The sequence below is a fragment of the Chrysemys picta genome, chromosome 1 (assembly GCF_011386835.1).
Source record: "Chrysemys picta bellii isolate R12L10 chromosome 1, ASM1138683v2, whole genome shotgun sequence".
Taxonomy (NCBI): Eukaryota; Metazoa; Chordata; order Testudines; family Emydidae; genus Chrysemys; species Chrysemys picta.
Genome location: NC_088791.1, coordinates 108,602,547 through 108,625,655, shown reverse-complemented (window position 1 = coordinate 108,625,655; position 23,109 = coordinate 108,602,547). Strand labels below are relative to the sequence as shown.

General features: G+C 41.1%; 1 protein-coding gene across 9 annotated transcripts in view; it reads right to left on the bottom strand.

Annotated features, from left to right (window-relative positions):
* Window positions 1-23,109, bottom strand: part of AMN1 (antagonist of mitotic exit network 1 homolog) — an 88,461-nt gene that overhangs the window by 39,133 nt on the left and 26,219 nt on the right. For 7 of the 9 annotated variants that reach the window (XR_010592414.1, XM_065566395.1, XM_042846566.2 and 4 more), the window contains 2 exons: window positions 10,730-10,862; window positions 5,194-5,338 (listed from right to left, as the gene is read on the bottom strand). Coding sequence is in view for 8 of the 9 variants with exons in the window: in XM_065566373.1 (XP_065422445.1) it covers window positions 5,194-5,338; window positions 10,730-10,862 (278 nt within the window). In the remaining variant the exon portion in view is untranslated. Of the gene's footprint in view, window positions 1-5,193; window positions 5,339-10,729; window positions 10,863-14,340; window positions 14,948-21,355; window positions 22,324-23,109 lie in introns of those variants that run through there. The other 2 variants (XM_065566384.1, XM_065566380.1) reach the window with 2 other exon arrangements.

Here is a 23,109-nt window from a genome sequence, read left to right as displayed (position 1 = left end):
AGGAGTGGCCAAGCCTCGCTCTTTCCAGCTATCCCGAGGAACCCATGGTGCTGGACATCCCCCCGAGGACACCACTCTGACCCAGGTACCGCAAGAGCGGGAGTCTGGAAGTGGCCCGGGGGGCAGCCAACCCTAGTCTGGCTGCAGCTCTGCCAGAACCCATGTCAGCGTGTTGCGGCCAGGATCCCCACTGACACAGCAACAGGTCTTCTGCCACTGCTAGGGCCCCGGGCTGGGACGCAGTGGAGTGGGAGGGCCTGCGTCCCCCCTGCCACCCAACTCGTGGGTGGAAGTCTCCCCCTCTCCCAGACCTTTTGGAACCTAGGGCCTGGACTTGCTATTATATCCAGTTACTGCTCAGCCCCTGCCTGAGGGCCTGCGCACCTGACTCACCATTGCCCTGCCCTAGGGCCTGGGCTTCCTGTGTTATTTCTTCCTTCGCAAAGGACGACTTCTGTGGTTGGACTAATTCCCCGCAAGATCTATTCCCCAATTTAGTGAGACGGTGTGGTTCCCTGCTGCCCCGGAGGGAGACAAGTCCCAGCTAACCTCTCTACAGTTGGATATACAGTGAAAAGTGTTCATCTAGAGGAAGGATGGTGTTTTTGTCTTTATCATTTTGCTACGTGAGTTCATTCAAGAATGTACTGATTGTCTTGTTTCACCCACAGTTATTACTGGAGTATTTAGTGCACTGAATGAGGTACACTACATGTTGTGACAGGCATATGTAAGACCCATGGATCTTGCACAGTGTGTTGGGTGTGGGAGGGGGGTTGATCATCTTAGCAGTGGAGATTTGTCTACACTGGTTTTGTATCTGTTATTCTGGCAAGGTCTGGTGCTGCTTTGATTGGTGCATCCTCATTTGTGGGTAGCTTGCTTCTGCTAATGAACATGGAGTAGTAAGCTAGGGTGTTTTCTGAAGGCCAGAAGAAGGGGTTCAAGAAAGATTTCTTTCAGGTTGTGGTCCCCATCGAGTATGGGCTGTAATTTTTTAATGATGCCTTGTCTGGGTTCCAGTGCTGGGTGGTAGATGACAACTAGGGGTGTGCGGTTGAAGGAAGATTTATTTCTGTACTGAAGCAGATTCTCTTGGGGTATTTGGGTGACCCATTCCATGATGTGATCTACCTCTCTGGTGGAGCGTCCTTGTTTGGTGAAGGCAGTTTTTAAGTGCGTTTAGGTGTGTATCCTGGACTTTCTCCTCGGATCATATTCCATGGTACCCGAGTGCCTGGCTGTAGATAACCAATTTCTTGGTTTGTTTGAAGTGAAGAGACTTTATTTAAGGAGGCTGCTTCTTTGAGCAGAAGGCCATTCCATTGCCACTTGACAGCAGAACATGTTGGGGAAAGTGAAGGCAGAAGAGTACTAGTACTATAAATCAATTATACATGTATTATATCTGAAAGCTCACAATTATAGTCACTGAAACAGATACAATTTCTTTTAAAATATTTAGGAAGACATGCTCTATTTCTAATTCTATTACTGATAGCCCGATTAAAACCTTGTACTGGATATCAGTCTTCCCCGAATTGACTTCATGCAGTTAATCCAGTCTTGTCTCCTAACTGCTGTGGTCACGATGACTTGTTGTCTCAACTGTGGTGGTTGAACCCCCAGCTTCCATGCTTTTTTTTCAACAGTTCGAAACACTTATGAAGATAATCGATATAAAAGTCCTAAAGCTTTTTCTTTTTTCTTTTTTTAAATATTGCCCTCTGCTTCTTTGCTTAGTCCCTGCCTTGACTCTCGTTGGACATCTGAGTGTGGAAAATTTACCTTTAATTGGAAACATGCAACTCTTTCATTTTCCACCTCTCGCAATTTGGAATAATGTGGCAATAGAGTGTGTGCTTGGGGGAATGAAATATATGCAAAAATCTACCATAGTCTGGACTAAATTTCCGGGGTCTCGCGAAAAAGCAGGATCCATTGCCCAGGAACTCCAGATTCTTTATAATTTTTAAAAAAATCAACAATCCAGTTTTGACCACCCTATGCCCATTTCCAACTTCACATACATTTCCCCCCATCTATAGTCCATTTGGTTCAGGTTTTTTGTTTGTTTTTAAATTGTATATTGTTAATATCTGCTCTTTATATAGGTTTTCATTTTGTTAAGGCTAACATTGCTCTTAATATTGAAACAGTAGGAATGTATGTGGAATCTAGACTGTGATGGGGCGTTTGCCCCTCACTAGTAAGTAAGGGGTTAAAGCAACCATGGGGAGGCTCCACGGGAGGCAGCAGATAAGGAAAAGGCTTGTCGTGCCAACCAATTAGGGGAAGGTTTATTGGAAGAGCCAGTCAGGGCCAGGCTCATATAAGAAGGGGCTGCTGAGCAGAGCAGAGACAGTCACTCCCTGGAGTTCGGGGAAGCGGATTGGCTGCTTAGAGGACTGGAGCATCATGGACAGAGCAGTGTTGGGCAGGATCAGCAGAGTATGAGAAAGCTCCAGGCTGACAGCTGCCAAACTGGGGTCCTGATACAAGGGCAGAGGACCAAGTATCAGGGGGTAGCCATGTTAGTCTGTATCCACAAAAACAACGAGGAGTCTGGTGGCACCTTAAAGACTAACAGATTTATTTGGGCATAAGCTTTCATGGGTAAAAAACCCACTTCTTCAGGGCAGAGGAGATGCTGGGGCTGTGGGGAAGCGGCCCAAGGAAGGAGACGGCGGAGTTGTAGGAGGGGCAGTATGTGGCTTGGCTGCCGGTGGGTTCAGAGCAGCCACTAATTTTTCCCCTGGGTGCTCCAGCCCCAGAGCACCCACGGAGTCAGCTCCTATGTTCAAGCAACAGCTCGAGTGCTTGGACTTAAGAACACTGTAGGCACTTTATAAAAAATGAAATAAAATATCATTGTAAAGTTTCAGGGGAACTGCACTTGTATTCCCACCTCGCCCCTGCTGCTTCCCCCAGATGCCCCCCCGGCCATCATCCTTGGCCCCTGCTGCCTCCTCCCCTGGGCTCCCTACCCCACCTCCAACTGCCCCAGGCCTCCATTGCCTCCTCTGGGCTTCCCAGCCCCCCCCGAGCATCTCCACATGCCGCCCCCCCAATGTGTTGTCTATGCCTTTACAATATTTTTGTAAGAATTGTTATGTGCAGAATAGAATATTTTTAGTAATCAATTTTATAAAAATTGTATAAACCACAAATCAAACCAATGTTTGAGTTAGCAAAATGTAATGTGACCACCAAAAGGACATAAGTAAACAGTATATTTACTAAATATAATGAAAGTATATGTTGAAAAGTGGGAATAGTAAGAATATAAACAGCTAAGGTAGAAATAACATTCATAGATTCCAAAGCCAGAAGGGACCATTGTGAACATGTAGTCTGATCTGTGTAACACTAGCCATAGTCCTTCCTCAAAATAACCCCCTAGAACAGATCTTTTAGAAAACATTCAGTATTGGATTTAAAAACTGCCAGTGATGGAGAATCCACCACGACCCTTGGTAAATTGTTGCAATGGTTAAGTATCCTCACTGTTAAAAATGTACACCAGACTGAATGTGTCTAGCTTTGGCTTCCAGCCACTGAATCGTGTTATACCTTTCTCTGCTAGGCTGAAGAGCAGACTATCAAGTATGCAAAGCTGTACGCACATAATGGAACCAGACAGTATCAAAAAAATCAGACTGTCATAGGCTACAAGGATTAGTCTTCCAGATTTTGATAAGGGATATCTGTTATGCGATGACTAACAATTGTTAATAAACTCAATCTAGTTGAGTTATATGAGGTCTCTCTAATTACTGAATGAATTCAAACTCAAGAAAACATCACTTATTCCTCAATTGTTACAGGGTCACCCTGCAATACATCAACCAAAGTACAAAATTGTGATGTTATTTGGTAGGGCTTAGCCACAATAGATGCTGGGGCCCACACAGGCACAGGGACCCATTATGCAGAAGCAATTTCAGGGCTACATTTTAAACTTAATACTTAAACCCTAATACTATATTTTAAACTTAAACAAAATGTTAAAATGTTATACAGTTTATACTGGGCTTTCGGACAGCAAAGAATCTTAAAGGGGAAGAACAACCTGGTCAGGAACACATCCTCTGATAAAAGTCTCTTATCAAAACAAAACCATGTGGTGGATGCCAGATTCTTCTGTAGCTGAAATCCAGGAAAACAAGCAGTAAAATAAACTGCTAATAATCATATCTGGCAGCAACTTGGGGCAACCATATTTTCTAAATCAACTGAAAAACAGGCAGCTGTGATTTCTGGACTGTCTGTCATATGAACCAGAGGGAGACTATAGGCAAAATAAAGTATCTGCTGTATCAAAGGAAAAAGTTAGCCATGACTGTATACGCTCTATGATTTGGGATGACTTTGGTATACTGCAATTTGAAGTACAATTTCTTGATAAATTTTAACCAGGTATGTTAAATTAATGCCTTTAAAACATCAGTCAGCATATCATATAACTATCTTTGTTCTACTTTCTATAATTTCTTATCTATCTTCAAATTCTGTTTTTATTAACACAATATACAGGTGAAATCCTGACTCCATTGAAGACAATGGGGGTTTTGCCATGGACTTCGGTGGAACCAGAATTTCACCTTACCACTTTATACATTTTTTAAAATATCAGAGCTGGTCAGAAAACAGAAATTCAATTATGCAGGAAATTCTGACATTTCAAAATATGTTTTCATTTCAAATTATAATAAATGGTTGAAATTTACAGCAAAAAACAATTTTTTTTTGGTAGGAAAAACTGAATTGTTTTGATAATGTCAAACCAATATAAATATGATAAAATAAAAGTTTAAATAAAACAAAAAAAGTCAAAATTAAACATTTTGATGTTATCAATATAAAATGAGTCAAAACAGTTCAATGCTATGGAAAAGTTTGTTAAAATTGACACTTTCCCGCAAAATATTTGGATTTTGACAAAACTGCAATTTCTGATCGAAACAGTCTGCTAAAAATGTTTTGACTAGCTCTACTAAGATTTACATTAACCAAGCAACAGGAAATTCCTGAAGAATGTAGTGTGTGTGTGTAATTGATTAAAATGACTTTGCCAACATGTGTATTTAATATAATATTTACTCTATTGCTTTCACAATTTACTCCAACTCTCCCAACGAAAAGAAAGAAAACAGAAGGTAGATTCAAATTGTATCCATACAGGAAACATACCTTCTGAAGTGATGGCTAGTCTGTTTTCTTTACAGGAATTTAAGTTAATTTTTTTCAGTTGCTTGCAATTACAAAGTTGCAGCAGGGCAGTATCTGAAATATCACAATCTCTAAGATCTAGCGTCTCCACTGCTGGGTGCAGCACCTGTAATGCAAGCACAGTATTTCCATCAATTTATACATGGTGTACCACAAATATGCACATTGAATCTGTGATTATTGCATTAGAAATTACATATGACTTTTTAAAATGTTCTTTTGAAAGGTGCCAGGTTAACAGCCCAGGGAATGAAATTCTCTCTACAAATGTACACAACTCTGAGATGACGAACTACCTCTTGGGGTTGGAGAGCAGTCCAGTTTCTATGTATGATCAATTCTTATCCTGCCAATAAGAAATGAATCTAATCACACACAAAAGCCCATTACAGGCACTTCTGGAAACAACCAGCTACAACATTTCCACTCCTTGGCTCCCAAACACATAAGTCCCTTTGTTTAACAGATGCCAATAAAATCTCAAAATACTTGACCCCATTTGATCTTACTGTCTTACTCTCTTGCACGCAGACTCACATGCATTCAGAAACACACACAACTGCTAACATTTTTGTGACCAAAAGGCATTCATTCCTTATTAACTAAGCCTCCTCAATCCCACAAGACTGTAGGTTGGCTTTCTTGTGGGGCCCCAAGCAGAGGTCTTATAAAAATAAGATCCAAGGCAATGGAAGGTCTGATACTTCATGGGAGGGAGGGCATTACATATACCACCTTTTTAAATTTCACACCCCCCCCCCCCCCCCCCCCAGAAAATCACTACTGGTTGAACCTCTCTAGTCCGGCACACCTGGGACCTGACCGGTGCCGAACCAGAGAATTTGCCGACCCACGGGATGTCAATATTGTAATGAGCTGATCTCTTTTCATTTTTATCTTGCCGAAGCTTACCGGCTCTCTCCATAACAAAGTGTTAGTGTTGTTACACAATTTTACTGTATTGGCACAAGGAAATAAGTGAATAAAGCATAAAAAACATAAAATAAAATCATGCCGGACCATGGATGTTGCCGGACCAGAGAGTGCCAGACAAGAGAGGTTTTTATCTCTATTGAACTAGATATACCACTGGTCTTCCAATCAGAATGTCCTCACCACACACACACACAATCAGCACCTAAGCTGAGATGTCATCCAGACCAATACTCAAACTGGGAAAAGACAAAAAGAAGGTATTACCCCACCTTTTCCATCAACTTATTCTTTCTTCAATCTGTAGTGATAAGGCATAGACATGTATGATAACTCTGGTATAAGCGAATTCTGATCCCCAAACATGGACAGGATACACTTTAGTAGTAGGCCACCATGCTAAACTGGGTATTAGATTACAACATCTATAATCATACCACTACTGTAGTTTTGTTGACCTCTGAACCAGAGACTTTATAAGACCTATATTTTGTCTCTGAGCTACATCTCCCCATGATGCCTTGGGAGTCATGCTAAGATGAGACAATGTTAGCCTCTTAGAAGGAATAAGTACTTTTAGCAACATACTGTACTAAAAAAAGAAGTACAGGTGCTTACATTAGCAAAATTTGATGGATTGACCAAAAAGATGCAAGTTTAAATAACATATCTGATTGGAAAATGTGCTGAAAATGTCTGTCTATAAAATAAAAATATGGAAATACTGAAAATGAAACTCTACCCAGCTCCTCTATAAGCATGCTAAGCCCTCATCCAAATTCAGAAGCAGACAAAGAGCGCAAGCTACCTGTCACTGGATTGGTTCTCACAGACTGTGGTAATTTACTCTGTTATGTGCTAACTAATTATCTAAAAAATCCAATCAAGCTGACTGATCCTCAGGTCTCTTTGATTACCAAGTTCAAACTTTACTAAATGTGGCAACAAATTGGTAACAATTTTCATTTACTTTTTCAGCTCTTCATACATAAGCAGTATGAACAATCTTTAACATAACTCACATTAAAGTCTTGTATCATTAATATTTCTCAATTATACCCAAAGTATCTCTCCTCTTTCAGTCCCCTGCCACTCCCTGCCCTCTTTGGTTGCATTATTTATTTTGCTGCTTGAAACAAAAGTTATAGCTTTGCACTACAACTACAGTTTTTTCTGAGAAACCTGCACTGTAGGTACATACATGTATAGACATATTTTTGGAGAAGTGATAAATGCAATAGGCGACATTTCAATTCACATAAGAAATAATGAAAACCAAAAAGTCATTGTGGGTTATTTTTGTGAAAAATTCTGCATGTAAAGCATGTTTAAATTTAACCATATAATATCAGTATATTCAAAATCATGACTGCTCTTTGATCATTAGCTTTCCTTCAAAAATAACTATGATGGGATCTGGGGCCAGAATGTATTATACAAACAAAAAGAGCGACATGGCGTTTTCAACAAGCTGCTAGTTCTGTAACAACACAGTAAATCCTATAGATCATCAAGACTTTTAAAAAAAAAACTGTAAAACTCAAGAAGATCTGAAAGAAAACAAATACTCATATAGTAAAGTGCTACCCACACTAATAAAGAACATTTCCCTAGTCACTTATTTTTAATTGTCTGGGTTTTTTTATTTTAGTTTCTGCTTTCCACTCAGCTTTACTAAGTAATATTTACTGAATATCAGTATGCTCAGCACTATACCATGCATGAGGACCACTTTTCCCTTCAGGCAGTTTCTGGTCTAAGCTAGACAGAAATAGTTCAGCTACATAATACACTAGATGAAGATTCATTCTTGAGGCAATGCAGATTTTTAATTTTATAAAGCAACTAAAAGGCTTCACAGAAGTGTACTGGAAAGGTGGGACTGAAAGAAGAGATTGGGAGACTGTTCCAAGCACAGGCGGCAACATGGATGGATTAAATCAAAAGCAGAAGGATGACACAATGAGGGCAGTTTTAGCCAATCTTGAGGAAGAGCAGAGAGAAAAGAGAAAATTCACAGAAGTGAAACTGAAGGGCTTTAAATGCCAGGACAAGAAGTCTAAACTTGATGTAGAAGATGAGAAGCCAGCGAAGGATTGGAACAGGAGGAAGGATAATGACATGCTTGGAGCGGAGGTGGGAGAAGATGCTGAGCAGCAACATTTTGGATGTCCTATAGGGGAGCAAGGCAACAGGCAGAAAGGGGGATATAGGAGTGAAGAAAAAAGTTATCAAGTTATGGGCAAAAAAATGTAGAAGTAGAAACAAAGAAAGGAGACCAGCTCATAGAAATGTTGTAAATTAAGAAAAGGCAGGATTTTGTGACATCCTGGATGTGGGGGGAAGGAGAAAATGAGAGGAGTCAAATATAAGCCATAGTTGAGACTCTGGGTAATAATAGAGAAAATACTCGAATTATCAGAGTGAGAAAGATTTGAGAAGAAAAATAGAGGATGGAGAGAGAGGGGTTGTGGGAATTTGAACTGGCATTTGGATATCCAAGAAGAGAGAGACCAAAGATACAACACTCAACAGACAGGGAATGGTAGATTCAGAAGCTGTCAGCATTGAGGGTTAATGTGCACTTTACATGACAAGGAGGGTAGGACCAAAGACAGAACCCTGGGGACATTAACAGAGCAGGAGAAGGAAACAGGAACTGCTGAAGGAAGAGAACAGTAGTACTGAAAGTATAAGGAGAAAAGAGATTCCAAGAGAAGGCAGTGATAAGCTATTGAAAGCAGATTAAGGCTGAGAACAGAAAGAGGCAAAGGAGGAGACACTCTGTTAGAGAATATGGGGGTAAAAAAAAAGAGGGAGCTTGAATTTTTGTAAACTGCTTTTACTCATATGTATGCACAGATCACATATGAAAAAATTATGCAAAGCCCTTATGATGCTTAGAAATGTTTGTTCATTGCAAAAATGACCCTTGCATGGCTCAAAGCAATTCAACAGGCTCGTTAAAAGAAACTGTATGTATCAGATTGACTCCATTTTAATTTTGTCTCACTTTTTTATTACAGTTCAATAAATGTAGCGTGTTAAATGTGAAGTTTTTGTTGTTCAGTTTTTCACAACAGTTCTGGTGTGCTGCCCCTCACCTCATGGTCTCATTATTCTGACTTTCAGGCACTGATAGTATTTGCCCGTCATGAGTCACAGATCAAAGCAAGAACAAACTGGGGAGTTGTTCATTCCTCCTATTTCACCAAGGTCAACCTTTAGTTTTCCATAATTCTTACACCGTCCTTCGAGACTGAGTTGATATAAAAGGATACAAATGTCAAAACATCTCAATTTACAACTGAGGCCAAGTCAATAAAAAATTTCATCCTGGAACACTGACAAGCATTAATGAGCAATTGGGATGAGAGAATTTTGAATCACTGAGCTCATAGACCTCACCTCACCATCATATTTCAAAGAAAATCAGGATTTAATGGAATAAATCATAGACCTAAAGCCCACGTAAGATTATAAGAATCTCAGATTTTCCTTGAGAACCTTACATTATTTAAATACCAGCTGGTAGAAGCCCATTTTGGCAACTGCTCCTGTCATAGTGCTTTCCCATTGCTACCAGAAGAAACAGCAGTGTGGTCCAACACTTAGGGCTGGTCTTCACTACCCGCCCGGATCGGCGGTAGAAAATCGATCTCTCGGGGATCGATTTATCGCGTCTCATGGGGACGCGATAATCGATCCCCGAATTGACGCGCGTACTCCACCAGCCCAAGTAGGAGTAAGCGCCGTCGACGGGGGAGCCGCGGCGGTTGATTTGCCGCAGTCCTCACAGCGGGGTAAGTTGGATCAGATACGTCTAATTCAGCTACGCTATTCGTGTAGCTGAATTTGCTTATCTGAAATCGATCCCCCCCATAGTGTAGACGTAGCCTTAGAGTCAATCTGCTGATCCTGCTGTATTGTAAAGGAAGCATTCTGTGCAGCAGCCTCAGGAAACAGACACAATCCACTACTCCTGCTAGGGATATTCTGCAGAAAAGTTTTAAAAAAATGCTGCTTGGCTATTAGGCCATTGAGTTTGCAATGGCGAATAATGTGCATGTTACACACTTATTTATGTAAGTTAGACAACTTAATTAGAAACTGATAGCAACATGAAGTGCAAAGTGCTACTGTTTCTGAATTGCTTCATAAATTGCACAGGATCTTATACTCAAGTGTGTACACTGAACAACAGGATTCCCCCAGATTAAACTTATCCAAAACAGGATGACATACAAGTCAACTAGAAAACTTTTTCATTGACTTGTGTCCATATTCATCATCTTGATTTTTATGCAGGGTTGTAGGCATTTATGAAGCTTTACAGACAGATAAAAGACACAATCCCTTCAATCAAGGTTAGGCATGGCATGACATGAAATAGCAAGAAACGGCATTAGGAAGGAGGGGAAGTTTACATAGTACGAGGTCCTTGGCTCACTTCTTGATCTGCATACATAATTTTAGTTGAGCTCATTATTTTATATTTTGCTGTGTAATAAACTGGCATGAATGTGGAGAGACAGGCAGAAGTGAATTTTGAATGGGTTCTTACCTCACTGATATTTGAATCAGTTATCCGCCCTTGCATACTCATTAATTTTATCAGCTTATCTTTTATGTTGGGAGGCAAAGGCTTAATATCTGCAACATATCTGGAAATGTTCTTTGTCAAGCACTGAAGACACCTGAAATAAATGTAAGTTAAAATTCAGTTATACAGAGGCACAATGTACTGGTACTACACTGAATTAAATACAATTATTAATTTAAAATAGGGCTGTTGATTACTCGCGGTTAACTCATGCAATTAACTAAAAAAAATGAATTGCGATTAAAAATATTAATTGTGATTAATCGCAGTTTTAATCGCATTGTTAAACAATAGAATACCCATTGAAATTTATTAAATATTTTGGATGCTTTTCTACATTTTCAAATATATTGATTTCAATTACAACAGAGAATACAAAGTGTACAGTGCTCACTTTATACAATTATTATTACAAATATTTGCACTGTAAAATGATAAAAGAAACAGTATTTTTCAATTCACCTCACATAAGTACTGTAGTGCAATCTCTTTGTCGTGAAAGTGCAACTTACAAATATAGAAATTTTTTGTTACATAACTGCACTCAAAAACAAAACAATGCAAAACTTTATAGCCTACAAGTCTACTCAGTCCTACTTCTTGTTCAGCCAATCGCTAAGACAAACATGTTTGTTTACATTTACAGGAAATAAGGCTGCCCACATTTTACTTACAATGTCACCTGAAAGTGACAACAGGAGTTTGCATGGCACTGTTGTAGCCAGTATTGCAAAGTATTTACGTGGCAGATATGGTAAACATTCATATGCTTGTAGGGGGGAAAAAGGTCTGGGGCCTAAACTTTGGTCCAATAAACTGTGTGTATGGCCTGGAGGCAGGAAAGGGGTGGGGGGGAAGGTAGAAAAAGGGCAGAAACTATAAAAGCAGAACTAACCATTTGTAACAGCTTGTGATTAATAGCTGCTCGGTGACAGAGCAAGAAACCACAAAGGGCAAAACTAAGAAAAACAGGAAAACTTATTTTGTTTTATTCCTTATATGGATGTTAAACGTTAAGGAAATACATGTACTTTTTGTGGTTTTATCCTATATAAGCTTTTGTATTTTGTCTATTTGGGGGGTTCGGCTGCCTTGGCTGACTCCCCCATGCATGCATGTTTGATTAATCAATACAGGAGCCTCAGGCTGATCTGATCCAAAATCAATTATGTGGTCGATTTTCCACAACATGCCCCTTCATGCTTCGACCACCATTCCAGAGGACATGCTTCCATTCTGATGATGCTCGTTAAAAAATAATACATTACATTTGTGACTGAACTCTTTGGGGGAAAATTGTATGTCTCCTGCTCTGTTTTACTCGCATTCTGCCATACATTTCGTGTTATAGCAGTCTCGGATGATGACTCAGCACATGTTCATTGTAAGAACACTTTCACAGTAGATTTGACAAAATGCAAAGAAGGTACCAATGTGTGATTTCAAAAGATTGTTACAGCACTCGACCCAAGATTTAAGAATCTGATGTGCCTTTCAAAATCTGATAGGCATGAGGTATGGTGCATGCTTTCAGAAGACTTAAAAGAGCAACACTTCGATGCGGAAACTACAGAACCTGAACTACCAAAAGAGAAAATCAACCTTCTGCTGATGGCATCTGACTCAGATGATGAAAATGAACATGAGTCAATCTGCACTGCTTTGGATTGTTATCAAGCAGAACGTGTCATCAACATGGACGCATGTCCTCTGGAATGGTGACTGAAGCATGAAGGGACATATGAATCTTTACCACATCGGGCACTTAAGTATCTTGCAACGCTAGCTACAACAGTGCCATGAGAACACCTGTTCTCACTTTCAAGTGACATTGTGCACAAGAAGTGGGCAGCATTATCTCCTGCAAATGTAAACAAACTTTTTTGTCTGAGCAATTGGCTGAACAAGAAATAGGATTGAGTGGCTCTAAAATTGTAGGCTCTAAAGTTTTGCATTGTTTTATTTCTGAATGCAGGTTTTTATGCACATAATTCTACATTTGCAAGTTTAAATTTCACGATAAAGAGATTGCACTACAGTACTTCTATTAGTTGAATTGAAAAATACTATTTCTTTTGTTTTTTTATAGTGCAAATATTTTTAATCAAAAATAAATATAAAGTGAGCACTGTGCACTTTGTATTTTGTGTTATAATTGAAATCAATATATTTGAAAATGTAGAAAACATCCAAAAATATTGAAATAAATTGTATTCTATTATTGTTCAATAGTGCGATTAATCACATGATTAATCATGATTAATTTTTTTAAATTGCACAATTAATTGTGATTTATTTTTTTAATCTCTTGACAGCACTAATTAAAAACATTAAAAGGAATCTTTTTACAGCTTTTTTTTTTTTTTTAAACTTCTACTCTGCAATGCCCAGTTTGAGGCCTGAAAATATAACGGATGTTGCTCTTGATATAGTCCTTTTCCATTTGATAGAAGTGCGAAGGGGGCATTATTCATGATGCATACTTCTCAGAATTATTATTCAAGCCTGAAGAAAGAGTTTGTCCTTGCAGCTGGTTGTTCTTAATCTGAAGGCAGCACATTGTAGTGCATATTTGTACTAGTAACAATATCAACACGTCCTGTTTGAGATACTTTTCTCTATGTTGCAAATTCACTGCTCCCTATCTTTCCCACCACCCACGTCTCACAATAGCTTTCTGTTTTGAGAGATTTACGGTTATAAATTTCATCGTTTCTCAAATACTTATGAATTTACCTTGCTCCAGATTCATGTCTTAATCAGAGTAGACTTATATTTGCTTTTTGAAATATCTATGAAATAGTGCTGGGTGAGGAATAATGGTGCTTGTGCAAATTAATCCCATACATTCACACCGGTAAATACTTACTTGGAATAGAAGGACCAGAGAACAATCAAATCCAAAAATGTGTAACACATCTTTATTAATAAATGTACACTTGAGTATTTAATTCTGCTACAAGTGCACAAAATTCAATAGTGTCTTAAATCAGGAAGGCTTTAAATCCCAAAATGCTCCTATATTTTGGCAGGATTGCTTCTCCCTCTTTTAAATAAGACAAGTTTAGTTCAAACATGCAGCAAAATAAGAGTCTCCAAATGAGATTTAGCAGAACTAAAATTCATTTGCAAATTCAACACCATTAATCTGGGCTTGAATAGGGACTGGGAGTGGCTGGCTCATTACAGAAGCAGCTTTTCCTCTCCTGGAATTGACACCTCCTCATCTATTATTGGGAGTGGACTACATCCACCCTGATTGAATTGGCCCTGTCAACACTGGTTCTCCACTTGCGAAGTAACTCCCTGCTCTCCATGTGTCAGTATATAATGCCTGCATCTGTAACTTTCACTCTATGCATCCGAAGAAGTGAGGTTTTTACTCACGAAAGCTTATGCCCAAATAAATCTGTTAGTCTTTAAGGTGCCACCAGACTCCTTGTTTTTGTAGATACAGACTAACACGGCTAACCCCTGATACTTGACTCCAAATGAGATGGATCTTCTGGAAAATTCTCTTAAAACAGTCCCCTCACATAGAGGAAACAAACAGATGACACTTATCCAGATACCTTTAGAATGGTGTCCAGAGGGAATACTTCAGTGATGCTGTTCCACACCAACTGTACATGAAACTGTACAAAACCTCATTTTGCAGATGGAGACTTTCAACCACATGTCCAGGGAGTGCTTCACACCTGGTTCAGTTCAGGCAGCATTTGCACACCAACTTCCTCAGAGGTTATTTTAAATTGCAGTCAAGGCCCTTTAGGAATCCCTTCAGCAGAGACTGTCTAGGCATGTGTAGATTTAGCACATCTCTGGACAGGGGCGGCTCTATGTTTTTTGCCGCCCCAAGGACTGCAGTCAGGCGGCCTTCAGCGGCACGCCTGTGGGCGGTCCGCACCCGCTGCCGAATTGCCGCTGAAACCGTGGGACTGGCGGACCTCCTGCAGGCATGCCGCCAAAGGCCGCCTGACGGCCACCCTCCCAGCTGGTGCCTAGAGCCGCCCGTGTCTCTGGAACATCTTGGCCATGCCCTCCTCCAGAGCTAGCAGCACCCAATGCTTGGAATGTAGCAGGTGACTGCAGACCCCAGTAGAGGTTGTAAGTAATTTGCATCACCACAACTCCTTCTCTCAGGTCCAGTGTGTCACTGTAAACCAGGGATGAATCCAACTGGCCAAAAAAAAAAAAAAAAAAAATTAAAAAGGAATTTCCATCCCGCATGAAATTCTGCGATTTTGAAATTTCATTTATTGCCAAATTGAGCCAAAAAGTCAAAATGTCAGAGTTGTTCATGAAATATTTTGAAATATTTGTTTTGATCTTATCAGAGCATTTTTCAACTTTACCATTTTGATTATTATAATTACCAAAAGTTAAAATGATAAAATTAAACGTTTCAACCCTATCAAATCCCTTAATTTACTGTCTACAATTCTGACAAAATCAATATGCTCCCAGAAAATGTTTAGCTGCTGGCCAATCAGCGACAAAACTGTTCCAACAAAGATTTTCAACCACATCAACTCAGTAATGACAGTAAACCATGAAGTCAAAGTCAATACCCCCATTTCATAGATAAGTATCTGAAGAACAAACTTGTCTCAGGCCACAGATGGAGGCATAAGAATATGGGGAAGGAAGGAGAAGAGCGGTGCTCTATTATTAGGAGGAGTTCCTGGTTCTCCAATGTTAGTACCTGTTAGTAAATATTAATGCTGTATTAGTTCTTTCTTTCTGTATATTTGATTCATTTATATATTAACTATTCTTTAGACTCTTTATCTTCAACAAAGAGTATGTCTGAATTCTAAGGCCCAGACACTATGTGCATATATAGCCTTGGGAAATTAATAAGGGATGATTGTTACAGCAGATGTTTTCTGTTGGGGAATCAACAAGGAAGAATGATTGTGCGGTAACAAGGACCCACTGAGAGATTATCTCGAAGAATTATTAGTCCTCTCAGCTGTAAATAATCATGCCTTCACACAAACCAGGTAAACTGAGAATGTATAGAAAGAACATCACAACATATGTTTCTGGGAGAACATTCTTGGCAATGAGGTTTCCTTTGTCGGAACCCCTATATAACGATACTGGTATGGAAACTTAGTTGGGGGAATGAAAACAGAGTCCCTTCCAGAAGCAGGAGACACACATCCAGCTCTTAGTCCGACAACAATGATTCTATTCTTTCTGCATAGTGGTGTATTAATCTCTGATAATTTTAGATTAAAAAATTCCAATTGACCCTGTTATTTTGACAGTCTTGAGTCATTAACTCAGACACAGAACACCAGCCATTACAACATAATACAGTAGTAACTAATGAAACCTAAATATTTGACATCCACTGACAAAGTATTACAAATTAATAGGTCTGTCAATTAATCGCAGTCAACTCACACGATTAATTTAAACAATTATTCACACTTAACAATAGAATATCAATTAAAATTTATTAAATATTTTTGGATGTTTTTCTACATTTTTAATATTGATTTCAATTACAACACAGAATACAAAGTGCTCAGTGCTCACTTTATATTTATTTTTTATTACAAATATGTACGGTAAAAATGATAAAACAAATTGTATTTTTCAATTCACCTCAAACAAGTAATGAAGTGCAATCTTTTTATTGTGAAAGTGCAACTTAAAAATGCAGATTTTTGTTACATAACTGCACTCAAAAACAAAACAGTGTAAAACTTTAGCGCCTACAAGTCCACTCAGTCCTACTGAATCCGTGCTGTCAGAACTCCGTTCCAAAAGATGAAATGCCAAAATATTTGAAAAAATCTCCAAGGGCATGAAGGACAGAAGCTGTAACAGGGACCTGCAGCAGTGCCGCGTGAAACTTAAGGAGCTCAGGCAAGCCTACCAAAAAAACAAAGAGCCAAATGGCCACTCTGGGTCAGACCCCCAGACTTGCCGCTTCTATCATGAGCTGCATGCAATTCTAGGGGGTGCCCCTACAACTACCCCAGCCCTGTATGTGGACTCCTGCAAGGGAGTCTCACACAACAGGGATGAGGATTTGGGGACGAGGAAGTCGAAGATAGCGCACAGCAGGCAAGCGGAGAAACCGTTCTCCCTGACATCCAGGAACTGTTTATCACCCTCCCAACCTGGGCTCCCGGACCTTGAAGGCGGAGAAGGGACCTCTGGTGAGTTTACCTTTGTAAATATAATACATGGTTTAAAAGCAAGCGTGTTCAATGATTAATTTGCCCTGAAGACTTGGGATGTATTCGTGGCGAGTAAAGCTACTGGAATGCAGTCAAGCAACATCCATTCTTTATCTCTCCGTGTTAACCTCAGGAGAATGATATCATTTATGGTCACCTGATTGAAATAGGGGAATTTTATTAAGGGGACATTCAGAGGTGGCCATTCCTGCTGGGCTGTGTGCCTGTGGCTGAAAAGAAATCATCCCTGCTGTTAGCCACGTGGTGGGGGAAGGGGTGAAGTGATCATCCCAGAAAATTGGGTGTGAGAGGGGGTTTAGTTGGGTTTGTCCTGCACATTAACCCGAAAACCGCAGCCCCTCCTTTTAAATGGCCAACGCATTTTAAATGGTCAACCCAACTCTCCCTTTTTTTCCTTCCGCAGCTGCAAATGTTTCAACGCTACCACTATCATCTCCGTCCCAGAGGCTAGCACAGATAAGAAGGTTAAAAAAAAAGCACTTGCAATGAAATGTTCTCTGAGCTCATGCAGTCCTCCTGCACTGAAAGAGCCCAGCAGAATGCATGGAAGCAAACAATGTCAGTGTCCAGGAAAGCACAAAATGAACATGAGGACAGGAGGGACGTGCGAGATGAGAGGTGGCGGGATCAAGAGGAGAGGTGGCGGGAGCAAGAGGAGCGGTGGTGGTAGCGTGATGAGAGGAGGCAGGAGGCAATGATGAGGCTACTGGAGGATCAAACTGATATGCTCCGGCGTATGGTTGAGGTGCAGGAAAGGCAGCAGGAGCACAGACTGCTGCTGCAGCCCCTGTGTAACCAACTGCCCTCCTCCCCAAGGTCCATAGCCTCCTCACCCAGATGCCCAAGAATGTGGGGGTGGGGGGCTCCAGGTACCCAACCACTCCACCCTAGAGGACTGCCCAAGCAACAGAAGGCTGGATTCAATAAGTTTTGAAGTGCAGTGTGGCCTTGTCCTTCCTAGCACAGCACACAGGCTGCTTTTATTCCGTCAAACCGCAAGCATAGTACAAATAATAAGTCATTTATGCGAAAATAAGAGTGGGGTCTGTCCCTTTTTCCTGGCAGCTTCCTCATTATTTATGAGAATTGGGTGCCTATTGGGTGGGGGGTTTCTTGGTGGTTTCCGACATGGGTGGTACTTGGCACCAGTTGGAGTGTTGTTCTCGTCAGGGTACATATTGTTTTTTTCCGGGGTCATAGGGGTTTATTACGGGATGCCCAAAAATGATATATGATTAGCTGGTTGGCAGATAGCTGGAACTATAGGAGAAGTTGGCCTTTACTAGAAGCAATTTCTTCATATAAGCCGTTATTATGTTTTGTCAACAAGTGGTTATGTTTTTCATCAACAAGCGGTCATCATGTTGTTAAGGCCTTTCGCATTGCTGCCTTTCGCATTGCTGCCTTTCGCATTGCTTCCTTCCCCTCCCTCCTCTGGTCATAGCCCATGACCGTATTTGGCAGGGAATTGTACAGCTTAGTTTTGTTCAGGCCCTGGCCTGTACTGTTCTATGTAAAGGCCGTCTATATAGTCAGCCTCTGTCAGAGGGCCTGAATTTGGGCCTTCGGTGTTACTTTGGCTGCCATAAAGAAGGCCACCTAGTTTTTTTTCCCAACAGAAGTAAGTCCCTTGCTGCAGCTGTTCAGACAGACCAGAGTTCCTGAAAATGCGAGCGTCATGTACCTTTCCCAGCCATCCCACGTTGATGTTGGTGAAACGTCCCTTGTGATCCACCAGTGCTTGCAGCACCTTTGAAAAGTACCCCTTGCGGTTCATGTACTGGCTGCCTTGGTGCTCCGGTCCCAAGATAGACCGCATATCCCTATCGCCCCACCACAGTTAGGGAATCCCATTGCAGCAAAGCCATCCACTCTGACCTGCACATTTCCCAGAGTCACTATCCTTGATAGCAGCAGCTCAGTGATCGCGTTGGCTACTTGGATCACAGCAGCCCCCACAGTAGATTTACCCACTCCAAATTGATTCCTGACTGACCGGTAGCTGTCTGGCATTGCAAGCTTCCACAGGGCTATCGCTACTCGCTTCTCAACTGTGAGGGCTGCTCTCATCTTGGTATTCTTGCGCTTCAGGGCAGGGGAAAGCAAGTCACAAAGTTCCATGAAAGTGTCCTTATGCATGCAAAAGTTTCACCGCCACTGGGAATCATCCCAGACCTGCAACGTTATGCGGTCCTACCAGTCTGTGCTTGTTTCCCGGGCCCAGAATCGGCGTTCCATGGTATGAACCTGCCCCATTACCACCATGATGTCTGAATTGCCAGGGCCTGTACTTTGAGAGAAGTCTGTGTCCATGTCCTCATCACTCTCGTCACCGTGCTGCCGTCACCTCCTCGCCTGCTTTTGCAGGTTCTGGTGCTGCATATACTGCAGGATAATGCACAAGGTGTTTACAGTGCTCATAACTGCCATGGTGATCTGAGCAGGCTCCATGCTTGCCTTGGTATGGCGTCTGCAGGAGAGCAGAGTGGCAGCGGAAGCGTGACAATGGTTTTCAGCCCTATTGTACCATCTGCTGCCAGAGCAGAGTGGCAGCGTGCCGATGGTTTGCAGTCCTATTGTACCGTCTGCTGCCAGCAGTACCCAGGACACAACAGCGGCAGCTGAGCTGAGCAGGCTGCACGCTTGGCATGGTATGGCGTGAAACAGTTGTCTGCCGTTGCTGTCACAGAGGGAGGGGCGACTGACGACATGTACCCAAAACCACCCGCGACAATGTTTTTGCCCCATCAGGCAGTGGGAGTTCAACCCAGAATTCCAATGGGTGGTGGAGACTGCGGGAACTTCGGGATAGCTACCCACAGTGCAACGCTCTGAAAGTCAACGCTAGCCTTCGTAGTGTGCCGACTTAATTCGACTTAATGCGCTTAGTGAGGACACACACAATCGACTGTATAAAATCGCTTCCTAAAAAATCAACTTCTATAAATTAGACCTAATTTCGTAGTATAGACATACCCTTATTTACAATGTCACCTGAAAGTGAGAACAGGCATTTGCATGGCACTTTTGTAGCCGGCGTTGCAAGGTATTTACATGCCAGATATGCTAAACATTCGTATATCCCTTCATGCTTCGGCCACCATTCCTTGAGGACATGCTTCCAGTCTGATGATGCTCATTAAAAAAAAATAATGCATCAATTAAATTTATGACTGTACTCCTTGACAGGGAGAATTGTATGTCTCCTGCTCTGTTTTACTTGCACTCTGCATAGAATTATAGCAGTCTCGGATAATGACCCATGTTCGTTTTAAGAACACTTTCACAGCAGATTTGACAAAACGCAAAAAAGGTACCAACATGAGATTTCTAAAAACAGCTACAGCACTCGACTCAAGGTTTAAGAATCTGAAGTGTCTTTCAAAATCTGACAGGTATGGAGCAGGCTTTCAGAAGTCTTAAAAGAGCTACATTTTGATGCGGAAACTACAGAACCCGAAACATCAAAAAAGAAATCAACCTTCTGCTGATGGCATCTGACTCAGATGATGAAAATGAACATGCATCAGTCCGCACTGCTTTGGATTGTTATCGAGCAGACCCCCATCATCATCATGGATGCATGTCCTCTGGAATGGTGGTTGAAGCATGAAGGGACATATGAATCTTTACCGCATCTGGCATGTAAATATCTTGCGTCGCCACCTACAACAGTGCCATGTAAATACCTGTTCCCACTTTCAGGTGACATTGTAATCAAGAAGCAGGCAGCATTATCTCCAGCAAATTGTAACCAACCTTGTTTGTCTGAGTGATTGGCTGACCAAGAAGTAGGACTGAGTGGACTTGTAGGCTCTAAAGTTTTACATTGTTTTATTTTTGAATGCAGTTATTTTTTGCACATAATTCTACATTTGTAAGTTTACATTTCATGATAAAGAGATTGCACTACAGTACTTCTAATTGAATTGAAAATTTTTTTTTTGTTTTTTACAGTGCAAATATTTGTAATACAAAATAAATATAAAGTGAGCACTGCACACTTTGTATTCTGTGTTGTAACTGAAATTAATATATTTGAAAATGTAGTAAACATCCAGAAATATTTAAAAGAAATGGTATTCTATTGTTGTTTAACAACGCGATTAATTGCACAATTAATTTTTTTTAATCCCACACTTTTTTTTTAATCATGCCACAGGCCTACAAATTAATTTTTATTCTCCATTATCTGAGCAAATAAATTATCATCATGGATGCTTGCATGACTCAGCCTTTTTGTATAGTTCCCTTTCTGAAGTTAAACGCAACGGTGGTGGATTTCTTGGGTATTTCCTCCCGAACAAGGATGTTAAATTTAATTACATTATGGTTGCTATTAACAAGCTGATTCAGATATATTCACCTCTTGGACCAGATCCTGTGCTCCATTTAGGGGTAAATCAAGAATTGCCTCTCCCCGGTGGAGTCCAGGACTAGCTGATCCAAGAAGCAGTAATTTATGGTGTCTAGAAATTTGTCTCAGCATCCTGTCCTGAGGGGACATGCAGCCAGTCAATATGGGTATGGTTGAAATCCCCCATTGTTATTGATTTTTCTATTTTTGTAGCCTCTCTAATCTCTGTGAGCATTTCACAATCACCATTCTGGTCAGATAGCTGGTAGTATATTCCTTCTGCTATACTCATTATTCAAGCATGGAATTTCTATCCATAGAGATTCAATGGTACAGTTTGATTCATTTAAGATTTTTACTATATAAGATTATAAAATAAGACTATAAGATTTTTACGGCTAGTTACTTACTGCAGAGCTAGAAGGAGGACCTACCACATCATTTAGGACGTGTCCCATGGTCTTGGCTGTCAAATGGGCCCTCTAAGCGAAAACTCATTGTTCAAATCCCCCTTTCATATTCTCTACCTATGTATGAATCAGTGTTCCACTTGTCTCTGATACATCCTCTCTCATTGGTTACAAGCCTACAAATCTCTCTCCCTTTAATCTTATAAAAACAACTTTAAATTTGCCTAACAACAGCAAAGCTAATTATAACCAATTTTACCTAACAACTACCTTCCTCCTTATTTTTACATCAGGCTCCATTTTGTACTATCTATATTCCTTCACCCTTGTTAAAAAATTTGGCAGCACATCACCACCTTATTCTATCCTGTACATTCTTCAAATTCTTGATCTTCCCTTGGGCTCTATCCTGCTAAATACTAGTTTCTTTGGCCTTGGCTACACTTGCAGCTGTACAGCGCTGTGAGGTAAACCTGTCTTTGTACAGCTGAGTAGGGAAAAGCGCTGCAGTCTGTCCACACTGATAGCTGCCAGCGCAGTGGTGTGGCCACACTTGCAACATTTGCAGCTGTGTTGGGAGTGGTGCATTATGAGCAGCTATCCCAGCATTCATGTGGCTGCAACGTGCTTTTCAAAACGGGGGTGGGGTGGGGGGGTGGATTGTGACAGGGAGTGTGGGGGGAGAGAGAGTGCTTTTTGGAGCATGGCAGCTCTCTATTTTGCAAACTCCGAACTCCCGGCCCCCTGCTCATTCATTCACTCACTTAAAGCAAGCTGCAAACTGTTTGCTTTTCTCTGTGGTACGAGCTTTGAAACCGGCACTTCCGCATTCCTGCAGCTGGTCACAACAATGGAGAGGATTGGCCACTTGACAAGGTGATTAGTACAGCGCTGCAAGCGTTTACACTCACACCCGTGAGTCGTAGCCACTCCGCTGCAGCTGTTATTCCTCTCGGAGATGTGGAGTACCTGCAGCGGTGTACCCAGGGAGATACAGCACTGTAAATGCCCTGCCAGTGTGAACGGGGAGTGAGTTACAGCGCTGGGGGAGGCTTTACAGCGCTTTAACTTGCAAGTGTCGCCAAGGCCTTTGTTTGTTTTTTGTAACTGAAGTGTTTTACAGGGATAGTTGTGTTCTACTTCAGCTAAGAGGAACTCCACAAAGACAAAAACACAGTATGGAGTTTCCTTGGCTACACTCCCTGTCACAATCCACTCCCTCTCCCCCCACCCCATTTTGAAAAGCACGTTGCAGCCACATGAATGCTGGGATAGCTGCCAATAATGCACCGCTCCCAACACAGCTGCAAATGTTACAAGTGTGGCCACACCTGTTAGCCAAATGGGCTCGTT